General features: G+C 43.7%; 1 protein-coding gene across 1 annotated transcript in view; it reads right to left on the bottom strand.

Moving 5' to 3' along the window:
- The window catches only part of SKAP2 (src kinase associated phosphoprotein 2), a 365363-nt gene that overhangs the window by 122632 nt on the left and 229126 nt on the right, over window positions 1–13605 (bottom strand). Inside the window, exon 9 of the mRNA XM_068236049.1 lies at window positions 9804–9914. Coding sequence (XP_068092150.1) covers window positions 9804–9914 — 111 coding nt within the window. The remainder of the gene's footprint in view (window positions 1–9803; window positions 9915–13605) is intronic.

The following is a 13605-nucleotide window of genomic DNA, read 5'->3' on the forward strand; positions in this document are numbered from 1 at the left end:
TGGGGGGCAACCAAGATCACAAGTCTATTTGAAGAAAGCTATAGAGACATGATATTGCTTCATCCTTCCTGTTACTGCCTTTAAATCAACCGGTTCTAGAATGGTGTTATAGGTTAAACTAAAAGATGTCAGGTTTGATGGAAACAATCACAAGAAACATATTCATACTGGATCAAAAGGTCCATTAAAACCAGGTACTGTCATAAATATTATAAAAGACATCAGTGATGTTTAACTAACATCATGTCCTGATGAATGAGCTGCTCCTGGGTTAAAGTTTTTTTGTTACTGATTAATAAGTGGCGTGTTTTATTATGAGTACCTGGTGTTAAATTCTGAGGTGCCCTTGACACACTGAGCATCACAAGTGGCTTGGCCATAATGTTTCATTCATGTCAACAAATATTAATTATAATCCTCACATTGAATGGTGTTCTTAGCTTGTCCGCATCATTCTTAACAATTCCCATATCTATCAAAAGTGGCTGGAAAAGCCAATAACGGTGGCAACGAGGAACATGATGGAGAGTAAAGTAACACGATATTCCACATTAAGGTGAAATTCCACTTGCATAAAAAATGCTATAAATGTATTAATTGTAGACAAGTCTTTTGTAAGTCAAAGTAATTAAAAAATATATCTTTGCATCTCAATATTTCAACCAGCTATGGGTTTGTAAAATTGTCAGAAATTAAACTTTTCCCTTCTTTGTAACCATGACAACTGGGCCACAAATCGTCCGGCATGAGTAAAGGCCTGTACCCACCACGCAATTTTCCCAATGACTGGTGATTTTTCTGAGCACTGAGCGCCCGCTTCTGCGATACAGGCACGCTATCATGCGAACGACGTTTAGCGATGCTCGCTGATAACGACCGTCAAGGCGGATCGGATCTTTAAGATCCCTGACGACTCTGCACAAAGTACCGTGGTCACTTGACTTCCCTTTCGTGCCTGTCGTCTAACGTGGTGTAAAATCGTGAGCAGGAAGAGAAGTCGTTTAACGCTCGTCGTCAAGGGGACATCGCTGGACCCGTCGCGTGGTGAGTACTCAGCTTAATAATCTGTACAGCAGAACAACTGCACAGATTTTATGCCATGTCCTCTTCCACTAGCAGCAGGGTCACTGTAGAGTGGCTGGTTGTGTTAACCAACCTCTTACATGTGTGTTCGATTATACACCAATGGCAGATCAGATCAAGTCCTCTATCTTGAGAGAATATTAGGAGCAACAATACCATGAAGTCCAAAGAATACACCAGACAGGTCAGGGATCAAGTTATTGAGCAATTTAAAGCAGGCTTAGGCTACAAAAAGATTTCCAAAGCCTTGAACATCCCACGGAGCACTGTTCAAATGATCATTCAGAAATGGAACGTGTATGGCACAACTGTAAACCTACCAAAACAAGGCCGTCCACCTAAACTCACAGGCCGAACAAGGAGAGCGCTGATCAGAAATGCAGTCAAAAGGCCCATGGTGACTCTGGACGAACTGCAGAGATCTACAGCTCAGGTGGGGGAATCTGTCCATAGGACAACTATTAGTCATGCACTGCACAAAATTGGCCTTTATGGAAGAGTGGCATGAAGAAAGCCATTGTTAACAGAAAAGCATAAGAAGTCCCATTTTCAGATTGCCACAAGCCATGTGGGGGACACAGCAAACATGTGGAAGAAGATGCTCTGGTCAGATGAGACCAAAAAATAACTTTTTGGCCAAAATGCAAAACGCTATGTGTGGTGGAAAACTAACACTGCACATCACTCTGAACACACCATCCCCACTGTCAAATATGGTGGTGGCAGCATCATGCTCTGGGGGTGCTTCTCTTCAGCAGGGACAGGGAAGCTGGTCAGAGTTGATGGGAAGATGGATGGAGCCAAATACAGGGCAAACTTGGAAGAAAACCTCTTGGAGTCTGCAAAAGACTTGAGACTAGGGCAGAGGTTCACCTTCTAGCAGGACAACGACCCTAAACATAAAGCCAGGGCAACAATGGAATGGTTTAAAACAAAACATATCCATGTGTTAGAATGGCCCAGTCAAAGTCCAGATCTAAATCCAATCGAAAATCTGTGGCAAGATCTAAAAACTGCTGTTTACAAACGCTGTCCCATCTAATCTGACTGAGCTGGAGCTGTTTTGCAAAGAAGAATGGGCAAGGATTTTAGTCTCTAGATGTGCAAAGCTGGTAGAGACATACCCTAAAAGACTGGCAGCTGTAATTGCAGCAAAATGGTGTTCTACAAAGTATTGACTCAGGGGGGCTGAATAATTACGCACACCCCACTTTGCAGTTATTTATTTGTAAAAAAAATTTGGAATCATGTATGATTTCCGTTCCACTTCTCACATGTACACCACTTTGTATTGGTCTTTCACATGGAATTCCAATAAAATTGATTCATTTGTGGCAGTAATGTAACAAACTGTGGAAAACTTCAAGGGGCCGAATACTTTTGCAAGCCACTGTATAAATGTAGCTCAAAAGATCACTAGCTAGGCCAAGAACCAGCGTACTGATTAGTATCAAGGCCAGTGAACGACTGAGAGCTCTGGCCTTAAATACACAATAGACAATTCCCAAAACCACTCCCCGATTGGGAGCCCCTCCTGCATAGTGATGTCACCTGGTGACATCACCTTCAGATCCGCCTCCTTAGCCTATAAGGTACAACAGATCTCGCGTGTGTCCATTTAGGCGCACTGCGCACGCGTGCGCTCGGATTTACCGACGCACGGGTACTGGGGACGCCGCCGGAGGATGACAGCGTGGAAACTCTATCACCTGCACGGATCCTGCCAGAGACGCTGCGGGACCTGCCGCTGGAAGGTAAGATTGTTACAGCATCGCTACTCAGGACTAGGAAAAGAATGTTTGTGCCTCTAGTTGAGCTTCATGTCACCTATTAGCGATGTACTATTTCTCCAACCACAGCAAATTTTAGCAACCGTTATCCAAAATGTGCTGAGGGATCAAGCAATGTGTGGCCATGTTCCTGGTAAAATTTCTGCAATGTAAGCAAATATATGTCACTGATGACTAAATCAAGGTGACTGATTTTACTTTTGCAGAATGCAATGAGCATTATAGGACAAGGGTTGCTATTTAATATACAATGTTTCCAGGAAGGCTTTAGTACTAGCATAGGATGACAGATCCACTGGTTCATGGAAGTCATTATATTAGAGTAGGTAAGGGACTGAGAATTCCCATAAGCGCTGATCCTTTTCATTATAATGGCTTCATTTGTGTCATTATCTAAAACTGGTTGGGCTATATTCTGAAATATAAATACCTAGCGTTTATCAAGAATATTTTATTAATCCAATACAGTCTTTTTGATACCTCTGATAGTTCTCTGCTTATCTTATTTATATGAATCACAGTGATGTACTGGATACAGATGTCAGCTAATTAAGCACACGAATATGCAAGTAGCACCAATCTGACAGTAGCACGATGTGCCCACTATGAGAGGGTCTGCCCTTAGCAGGATTCAGCCATACAATTGTTACAGTGTGGCAATGTCAGTGATAATGAAATAGCAGTAGTTACCACATCCACTATGGTGCAAAACAAAGTCTCAAGATCCTCCTAAAGACATGCAGTATTCCTCTCAGGTAGTCAACTCTGCAGTCACCTAGTCACTTGACGCCAAAACGTCGGTAATTGGAGAGTGGGCACTTATACACTATTCCAAATGTGGTTTTACGTGTACTTTGTATGCACAATACGCTTTTTACTTCTGAAGGGTCCCTGTCACAAGAGCCCACAATGTGAGTATTGTATGTGAGTATTGTAAGTTTTATCCATCTGTATGCAATAAAAGGGCACATTCTATTTGATTAGATATTTGACTGTCGTTTTGCTTCTTCCTCTGGTGATGGTCACCTTGTATATCATGCTTTTTGTCGTTGTGAGCACTGGGTGACTGCAGAGTTGACTCCCTGAAAGGTATACTGCACAACTTTAGTGCTGAGGATCTTGAGACAGTGATAATGAAATGACATTCATTTAAAACATTCACTTGCAAACAGAAACTTGCAATGATCTACAGTGAGTCTCCACTCAAATTTTTCCATGACTGGATTCACACAATATTGGAGCCATACAGCGTCCATATTGACAAATGTGCTGTATCTGTGTCAGGGTCCTTTACAGTGTTCCCCAACCCTGTCCCCAACCCTGTCCTCAAGGCCCACCAGCAGTGCATATATTGTGGAAATCCACTAAGGCAATTCATCAGCTCTGGTGCAAGAGTTATTAAGATGTGGAAGGCATTGCCACAGGAAGTAGTTATGGCAAATTCTATACCTGCATTTAAAGGGGGCTTAGATGCTTTCCTTGCTTTGAAAGACATCCATGGCTACAATTACTAGGTAATGCCCAGTGATATAGATCCAGGGATTTTATCTGATTGCCATCTGGAGTCGGGAAGGATTTTTTCCCTTTTGGGGGTAATTGGACCATGCCTTGTAAGGGTTTTTTGCCTTCCTCTGGATCAACAGGGCTATGTGAGGGAGCAGGCAGGTGTTGTACTTTGTTCTCTGGTTGAACTCGATTGACGTATGTCTCTTTTCAACCCTATGTAAGGCCCAGTGCACACCAAAACCGTTAGCAGATCCGCAATACGCTAGCGGTTTTGGGAGCTGATTTCAGAGCGATTCTAGGTATGTTTAGAGAGGTTTTCTAAACATACCTAGCGGTTTTGGGTGCGTTTTTGTGTAGCAGATTACACATATTGTTACAGTAAAAGCTGTTACTGAACAGCTTCTGTAACAAAAATGCCTGGCAAACCGCTCTGAAGTAGCGTTTTCAGAGCGGTTTGCGTTTTTCCTATACTTTACATTGAGGACGAAACGCTTCCGAAATCCGCAAACGCGCAGCAGGAGGCGCGTTTGCGGCTTGGCAAAAACCTCAAACCGCCGGTGTGCACCATCCCATTGCAATACATTAGCCAAGCGTTTTTCCAGGCGGATGCGGCCGGCTGATCGCTCCAAAAACCGCTCGGTGTGCACTAGGCCTATCTAATTACCTTACCTGGGAATGTTTGTGGTTTTCTGCAAACATGTACTGTTGGTGGGCCTTGAGGACAGAGTTGGGGAACTCTGCTTTACAGGGCATGCAGCCAGAGCTCCCAACTGTCACTTTGTTGGAGGGACAGTCAGATGTCCTTTCAGTTATATCTGAGAGTAACTGATTAAAGGACACCAGAGGCGAAAATAAACAAATAAAATAAACAATTGTATCTATCTTCCTTCTCCTAAAAATGACTTTTTAAGGTATTCCTCAGTTTTATTTTATGTTTAAATCTACTTTTTAAGTTTTAACGTTTTTTTTTTTTTTGCTCAAGTATGCCAGAGCTAAAATCTATGAACTATTGTCCCTTTTTATCTCTTTCCTGCTCTCAGAAGCCCTTTTCTGCTAGGAAAGTGTTTTATAGTTGGAATTTCTTATCAGTGAGGGTCACACTGTAGTCACTTCCTGTCTAAGTCAAGACTGAGTCAGCCACTTACATACCTGATATTTAACTCTTTTAGGCAGAGAAAGAAAAAAAGGAACACGGTATAGTTATTTGTGTGCTAGGCACTGTACATAACCATGTCTATCTCCTGTCTATCTATCTCATCATGTCACATGTCACCTCGGGTATCCTGTACGTGTATATGGGGCCTTAGGGTGTAGTGAGGGCGGGACTAGGAGTGTGGCAGGGGCATGTCTTAAAGATGTCCCTCTGTTATCTTAAACATTCTGGGAGTTATGCCTGCAGCCATTCAGGAATGCTGTGGGACATCAAAAAATAGTGCTATAGGGGAGGAGACCACCAAAAAATAATAAATATGAATCCATAGCATACTATACCACCCCGAGATCCACAAATTGGGCAACATTCAGGGAGTGTTTGAGCTTCGCTGATGATTGGAATCCTGTTTATGTAATCCAGATCATTATAGTCACTGGTAAGACACAAGGGGGTTGATTCACTAATAGACGTTAATATTGAAGTGCACAGACAGAGCTACATGACAATATAAGTAACGTATTTTTCGGACTATAAAACGCTCCTGACCATAAGACGCATCTAGATTTACAGGACAAAAACCAGGGGGAAAAAAATATGCTAAACCTGGTGCATCCATGATGCAGGGACATCTTGAGGATTATGCCCCTTTGTACCTCATGCCCCCTTGTACCTCTTGTGTCCTCTTCTGTCTCCCTTGTGTCCTCCTCTGTCCCCTCTGTGTCTGCCTCTGTCCTCCTCTATGCCCCTTTGTGTCCCCCTTGTGTCCTCCTCTATGCCCCTTTGTGCCCCAGTGTCCTCCTCTGCATGGGCACAGTACAGTAAGTCTTTGCAGCGGGTTGGAGGTTCGTATTGGCAGGCGTTTACAACTCAGGAACTCCCTGCATTTGGACTATAAGACGCAGTGACTTTTTTACCTCACTTTTTGGGGAGAAAAAGTGAGTCTTATAGTCCAAAAAATACAGTACTTACATAGAGTGACCAGACGTCCCAGATTCGGGGTCCGCTGTCCCAGGCAGCATGAGGTCCCGGGAAATGTCCCGCTTTCAGCAGCGGGACGTCCCGGCCTCGGGACTCTGGTCACTGTATCCTCATGAACTGGCAGCGGCGTCTATAGACGCCGTGCCAGTTCATTGCCCGCAGCCCCGATCCAGCCTCCTTATTGTCTTCCGGTGTTCCGACACCGGCAGGCGAGCAGGGCTACGGCAAGATGGCTGCCGGAGCCCTGTACTGGAGACTATTTGTGTCTCCAGTACAGGGCTTTGTGCGCCATCTTGCCGTAGCCCTGTCAGCGCAGGAGACGAGCAGGAGGAAGGTGGTCCCGGGAGCAGCGTGCCAGAGGCCGGAGACTTCTGCCAGGTGAGTAAATGCTTTCTTTTCCAGGTGAAATGTTTGCCCGCATTGCGTTTATTTTCTGGTGCAATGTTTGCCCGCATTGCGTTTCTTTTCTGGTGAAATGTTTGCCCGCATTGCGTTTATTTTCTGGTGCAATGTTTGCCCGCATTGCGTTTCTTTTCTGGTGAAATGTTTGCCCGCATTGCGTTTCTTTACTGGGGAAATGTTTGCCTGCATTGCGTTTTTTTTCTGGGGAAATGTTTGTCCGCATTGCGTTAATGTTCTGGTGAAATGTTTGCCCGCATTGCGTTTTCTTTTCTGGTGAAATGTTTGCCCGCATTGCGTTTCCTTCCAGGTGAAATGTTTGCCCGCATTGTGTTTATTTTTTGGTGAAATGTTTGCCCGCATTGCGTTTCTTTTCTGGTGAAATGTTTGCCCGCATTGCGTTTCTTTTCTTGTGAAATGCTTGCCTGCATTGCGTTTCTTTTCTGGTGAATTGTTTGCCCGCATTGCGTTTATTTTCTGGTGAAATGTTTGCCCACATTGCGTTTATTTTCTGGTGAAATGTTTGCCCGCATTGCGTTTATTTTCTGGTGAAATGTTTGCCCGCATTGCGTTTATTTTGTACTGACATGTTGCCCGCATTGCGTTTATTTTGTACTGACATGTTGCCCGCATTGCGTTTATTTTGTACTGACATGTTTGCCCGCATTGCGTTTATTTTGTACTGACATGTTGCCCGCATTGCGTTTATTTTATACTGACATTTTGCCCGCATTGCGTTTATTTTGTGCTGACATGTTGCCCATTACGTTTATTTTCTGGTGTCCGGGGTAACTGTTACTGCATTTATTATTTAATGGTCATAGATGGCTATGTTTGCTGCTTTGTGGTTACGGTATACTATTAGCATCACACAGTTTCTGCACACCCATGATGCAAAGTCTCGTTTGTCCACATCATGGCGTAAACACTGCTTTCTTATGCCTCACTGTTACATCATTACTTTAGCTCCGCCCATACAATGTCATGTCCACGCACACCTTTGGTCACCCCCCCCCGCGCTCCCCGTACCAGGTTGGACCCACAAAAATCTGGTCACTCTATACTTACACCTGCAGAATACCACTCATTGTCCAGTTAGGGGCATAGTCTGTACAAACATGGGTAACTGGAGTATTAATATAGTAATGTATGCTACACGACTGAACCGTGTTATATAACTCCACCTTAGCTGAAGCAAGCCAAACAAGCATCAACTTTCCTGCTTATTTCACAGCAGATTCGATCACCCTGATCAAAGCTGCCAGAAATCTTTTGCAAAAACATGTTCGATTGAATCAGTTGTGATTGGAATTATTGATCAGGCAGCATGGAAAATGTATGTCGCTTAGAGGCGGGGTAGGAGAGGTGGTCGTTTGATGGATCATAGCATTGGTCTGCATTGAACAGTGCAATGGTGCAGTTCGATTGATTTTTAATAGATTGATGAAATATATTGAAAATCGATGTACTGTGTTTGGTAGGAATCAATTAAAGCAGATTCTAATTAGAGAGCGAGTGATTGGTTTGCCGTATTGTATGTGTGGGGAGGAGATTGACGAAGCAGGTGGTGCTCTACCTCCTATGAGGCATGTAAGGGTAATTAAGGGTTCCAGCGATTGCCGGACCCCGAATTACTCCTCCCTCCTAATTGCTACAACTCGGAGGGGGAATAGTATTTAACTCCTCCAGGGATTTGAGCAGCAGCAGGGGGAGGCGTCATTTGGCTCATCCTGCATCCAGCTCACCACCAGCGTACTAATACGTACGCTGGTATCCAAAGGTCAAGGAAGTTCCATCTTTGACTTTTGCCACCAAGAAGATTTATGTTCAGCTTTTGTGGCAGTTTACTTCATTTACTATATGGTGCCATCACAAGAACAAGAGATACTGTAACTGAAAATCTCTCCAATGGAGAAGCAAAAAACAATGAAAAAGTCTGGGTTGGAGTTCTACTTTAGCGACTTTTCTATCACAGGTTATTTCCTCTTAAAAATCAAAGCAATTTTCACAATTCTTGTGCCTCCCATTCATTCACCAATAACTTTATCGCTACTTACTGTATCACACGTAAATGATCTATATATGGTTTTTGCGGGACAAACTAGGCTTTCTTTGGGTGGTACTTTTTGCTAAGAATTATTTTGCCCTATTTTAAAGAAAATAAGAAAAAACTATTGAAAAAAAATCATTATTTCTCAGTTTTCAGCCATTATAGTTTGAAAATAAAAAGTGCTACTGTAGATAAAACCTACATATTTTATTTGCCAATTGTCCTGGTTATTACAACACTTAAATTAAATTATGTCCCTAGTACTATGTATGATGACAATATTTTATTTGGAAATAAAGGTGTATTTTTCTGTCTTGTGTTTTTTTTTTTATACTTTATCAATAATTACCAGTCCTTAATTGTAAAAATAATAGTAAGATCGCCTCATGACATACATATTAAAAAAGTTGAGTCCCTAAGGTAACTATTTATGTATTTTTTTTAAATGCTGTATACTTTGCGTGTGTATGTTTACTTTCATTTATATGAATGATCACTGGCTTCTTGCTGATGCCAATGATCAATCATTCACAGGTAGTTTGATCGGCTTTGGGAACACGTTTCCATTCACCAATCAGAACTTGACAGGACAGCAACGGGGGATGCGCATGCGACTAAAACAAGACAGTGCTAATATTCACCCCTAATCCCGAAGTGAAGTTTACAGAGGCATATACTGTGTATGTATATATATATATATATATATATATATATATATATATATATATATCTGTACCAAGGACTCAGAACTGCTTAAATACTGTATTCTCAGACATCATTTTTGATTGTTAATTTTCTCTTTCAAGTTTTTTTTTAAGGGGAAGATGATCTGAAATGAGATTACCTGGAAGTTCTTCATATATATCATCATTTTCCTCTTCAAAAGAATTATCACCAAGTCCAGGGGAGGAGCGAGAAGGTTCTGGCTGGTTCACATCATCATACAGCTCTTCACCTGAAAAACAAAAATCCCATTCTATTAATAAAGTAGATCAGTTTAAAGCTGCTGCATCATTTGCAATGGAACATAGAAAATGATAGCTGCTTCCCAGAAAAATCACATTCTGGGTGTTACTTTCCTTTTTGAAAATTAAACTTAGTTGATGCTGGCATCTATGTAAATAATCTTCTGTCTTCCTTCTAATTTTGATCAATCAGGCCAACTGGCAGTGTTTGGCACACACTAGACAGCAATGCAGACAACAAAAGATCTACCAACTTTAGTTCATGCCTTCATTACCTTCCGACTGGACTACTGCAATGCTCTCTACACTGGCCTTCCAAAAAAGGTCTTATACCGCCTACAGCTGATACAGAATACTGCTGCCAGACTGCTAACCAACCAATCAACCCCGTCACTGCCACATAACGCCAGTCCTGCACTCCCTTCACTGGCTACCTATAGAATGGAGGGTCCTATTCAAGATCGGCCTACTGACATTTAAATCCCTGAATAATCTGGGCCCTGGATATATGAAAGATATGTTGCAGCTGCGTAGCAATCCCCGCATTCTCAGATCCACAGGTTCTAATAATCTAGTCATACCCAGAGTCCACTTGGAAACTTTTGGTCCCAGAGCCTTCTGTCATGCTGCCCCTACGTTTTGGAACTCCTTACATCAACAGATCAGGACAGCTCCATCCCTGGACGTGTTTAAATCCAGACTGAAAACCCACCTGTTCAGTTTGGCATTTGCAGAAATATAACTTTTGTTGTGTGAATACTTCACCCTACTACGAATTACTGAATCTGAGAGAGCCTAAGCGCTTTGAGTCCTACGGGAGAAAAGTACTATAGAAATGTTATTGTATTGTATTGTATTGTAACATAGATGGCCACAGTGGAACTGATGTACGATGTTCTGTTTCTGTGCATTCTTTTTTGAGTGACTGCTGTAATAAGCATGTCATACTGTAGATAGCATGCTACCTATGACATGTCTGGAGGTCCGGTGTCTGGAAAAGTCAGTAAAGTGGACCTGAACTCTTGTACAGCACACAATGAAAAGTCTTTATTTCACATATAGTTGCTGAAGAAATTCACTTCTCTGTGTTCTGCATTTGTTTAGGGAGATAAATGTGCCTAATTTCGTATTATCAGCAACTGTGAATAAACTGCAGGAGAGTTCTGTCAAGGCCATATAGTAAACACTGAGGCTTAACCCTTTCAGTGCCTTCTAGAAGAGCGAAACCAAGTAAAACTTCAATTTTTTTTAGGCTTTCCATAAACTGTAATGGGGATTTTTTTCCCTTAAAGGTTATCGTGCTGTGGCTTATCTTTTAGAGCAGAGAGGAAGTTCAGAGTTTAGTTTTACTTTAGCGTTGGAACTAATGCTTTGGATACCATAGTCTGTTTGCCCATTGTGGTCTGTTGCAAACAACGGACAGATTTGCCCTCCAGTGTGAACCTAGCCTTATTATTTACACACTGGTAGGGCTGTTCTAAGCTGGTAGGTTCCTATTATATACAAAACTATTTGATAGAGGACTCAGTATACACAGACTAATTACTTGTGGGCTTCCTAAAAAGTGGAACTATGTGTGGCCTGCTAAAGGGGTAGTGCGAACCCAAACACATGCCCCAAAAAACTGTGATGTGGCATTGTTCCTAAGTCAGACTAGATGTAAGTGCAATGACTCAAGCAGCATTTCACATTCATATTCATTTGCTACAAAGCACACCATACTCATCTGAAGGACTGTGGCAGCAGCTGTGGCAACATTTCAGCAAAAAAAAGAAAAAAGAAAAGAAAAAGAAAGTAAATAGTTGATGACTTTGCACCCACATTTCTGCACTCACACTGGATTTCTTAGTGGTCTTTAAGGATGCTCATTCCGATTCTGCAGAAATGAAATGTCTGCTCGGAAGAACTCGGAAGCATTCTTCTGCAAAAATCGGATAAGCGCTGTAATTTTAGACCAAGCCCAAGACTGATTTTCCGTTTTTCCGATTTCTGTTTTTCATTTTTTTTTTTACTTTTTTGCATGCAAAAAATTACTAATATAATACTCCTCAGATATCAGAAAAACGGAAATCAGAAAACGGAAAATGGCATTGGAGGAAATCAGAATTTGGGCAGAATCAGAAGTGGCCATTTCCGACCATCCCTAGCGGTCTTGACATCACTCTGGTCCTCCAGCCAGGCCTGTCACTACTCGGGTCCCCCTGCCATATGGAGTTGCGGTGTAGAGTATACAGGGAGAACATTGTCGCTGTATACCTAACACTCATTCAAGCCGCCAGGTCTATTCTGTCTATCTGCTGCTCACCTGTGGGATCCCCTCTTCTGTCTAGCTTCACTGTGGGAGCCCCTCTCTGATGCCATTATTTAGCCACATTGAGGACAAGAGCAGTGGTAAGCCTGACCTACAATGTGGCTTATCGATATATTAGGCAGCAGAAGACACTAGCGGTGCATGGAGGACACATGGGTGGACAGTGGCTGACAAGAGGTGACCAGCAGGGCTGGGCCGAGGCAGAGGCAAGAGAGGCTCCAGCCTCAGGGCGCAGTGTAGGAGGGGGCACACAACTCACTCAGCTATTATCGCTGCACAGAGAATTTAAATGTGTGCATTAAACACCAAGTGAACACCTGACATAACTGGCTGAGCAAATTTGGCCTAATTGGCTATTCATGAGGCAATGCTCATGCAAATATGCATTTGCTTTCGCACGCCAACTATTGCAGGGTCCATTGAACCAATGCCGCAAAGCGGTTTGCCCTGCGGGAATTAGTTCATGCTATACAGCACTATCCAGGAGCGCCTCGGGGAGGCTTCCCAATGCCCCCATACAACCGGGGGACCGCGGGGTCCCAGGCGCTCTCACTGCCTGGGAACCACAGCAGCACCCCGGAGGGGGGAGGCTGGGTGGCGCAGGCGGCCCCCCCAAGCGTGGCCAGCGCCGGGGAGAGCCATCCGCACCTTTCACCTCCCAATATTTAAAAACAGGCACTTACCTTAACATCCATTGCGTTCTGCTGCTGAGCATAGCTTGGGTGCAACACATTTGAAGAGGAAAGGAATGAGGCATGGGTCGCACCGAGCCAATCAGGCCAAATTTGCCAATCAGGCCAAATTTGCTCAGCCAGGTGTCAGGTGTTCACTTGGTGTTTAATGCACACATTTAAATTCTCTGTGCAGCGATTTGTGAATTTCTTTCCCTTGGAGGCGGGTGGCGGATGGCTCATTCCAGGTAGTGTGAGTCCTGGAGTGGGCTGTCAGTGCCTGTCCTCCACCCCCCTTGGAGTGCAGTGTGTGAGCCAGCCCTGAGCTCCAAAGCTCGGTGCGACCCATGCTTCATTCCTTTCCTTTTCAAATGTGTTGCACCCAAGCTATGCTCAGCAGCAGAACGCAATGGACGTCAAGGTAAGTGCCTGTTTTTAAATATTGGGAGGTGAAAGGTGCGGATGGCTCTCCCCGGCGCTGGCCACGCTTGGGGGGGCCCCCTGCGCCACCCGGCCTCCCCCTCCGGGGTGCTGCTGTGGTTCCCAGGCAGTGAGAGCGCCTGGGACCCCGCGGTCCCCCGGTTGTATGGGGGCATTGGGAAGCCTCCCCGAGGCGCTCCTGGATAGTGCTGTATAGCATGAACTAATTCCCGCAGGGCAAACCGCTTTGCGGCATTGGTTCAATGGACCCTGCATTAG

The sequence above is a fragment of the Hyperolius riggenbachi genome, chromosome 5, assembly GCF_040937935.1.
Source record: "Hyperolius riggenbachi isolate aHypRig1 chromosome 5, aHypRig1.pri, whole genome shotgun sequence".
In the NCBI taxonomy this organism is placed as follows: Eukaryota; Metazoa; Chordata; class Amphibia; order Anura; family Hyperoliidae; genus Hyperolius; species Hyperolius riggenbachi.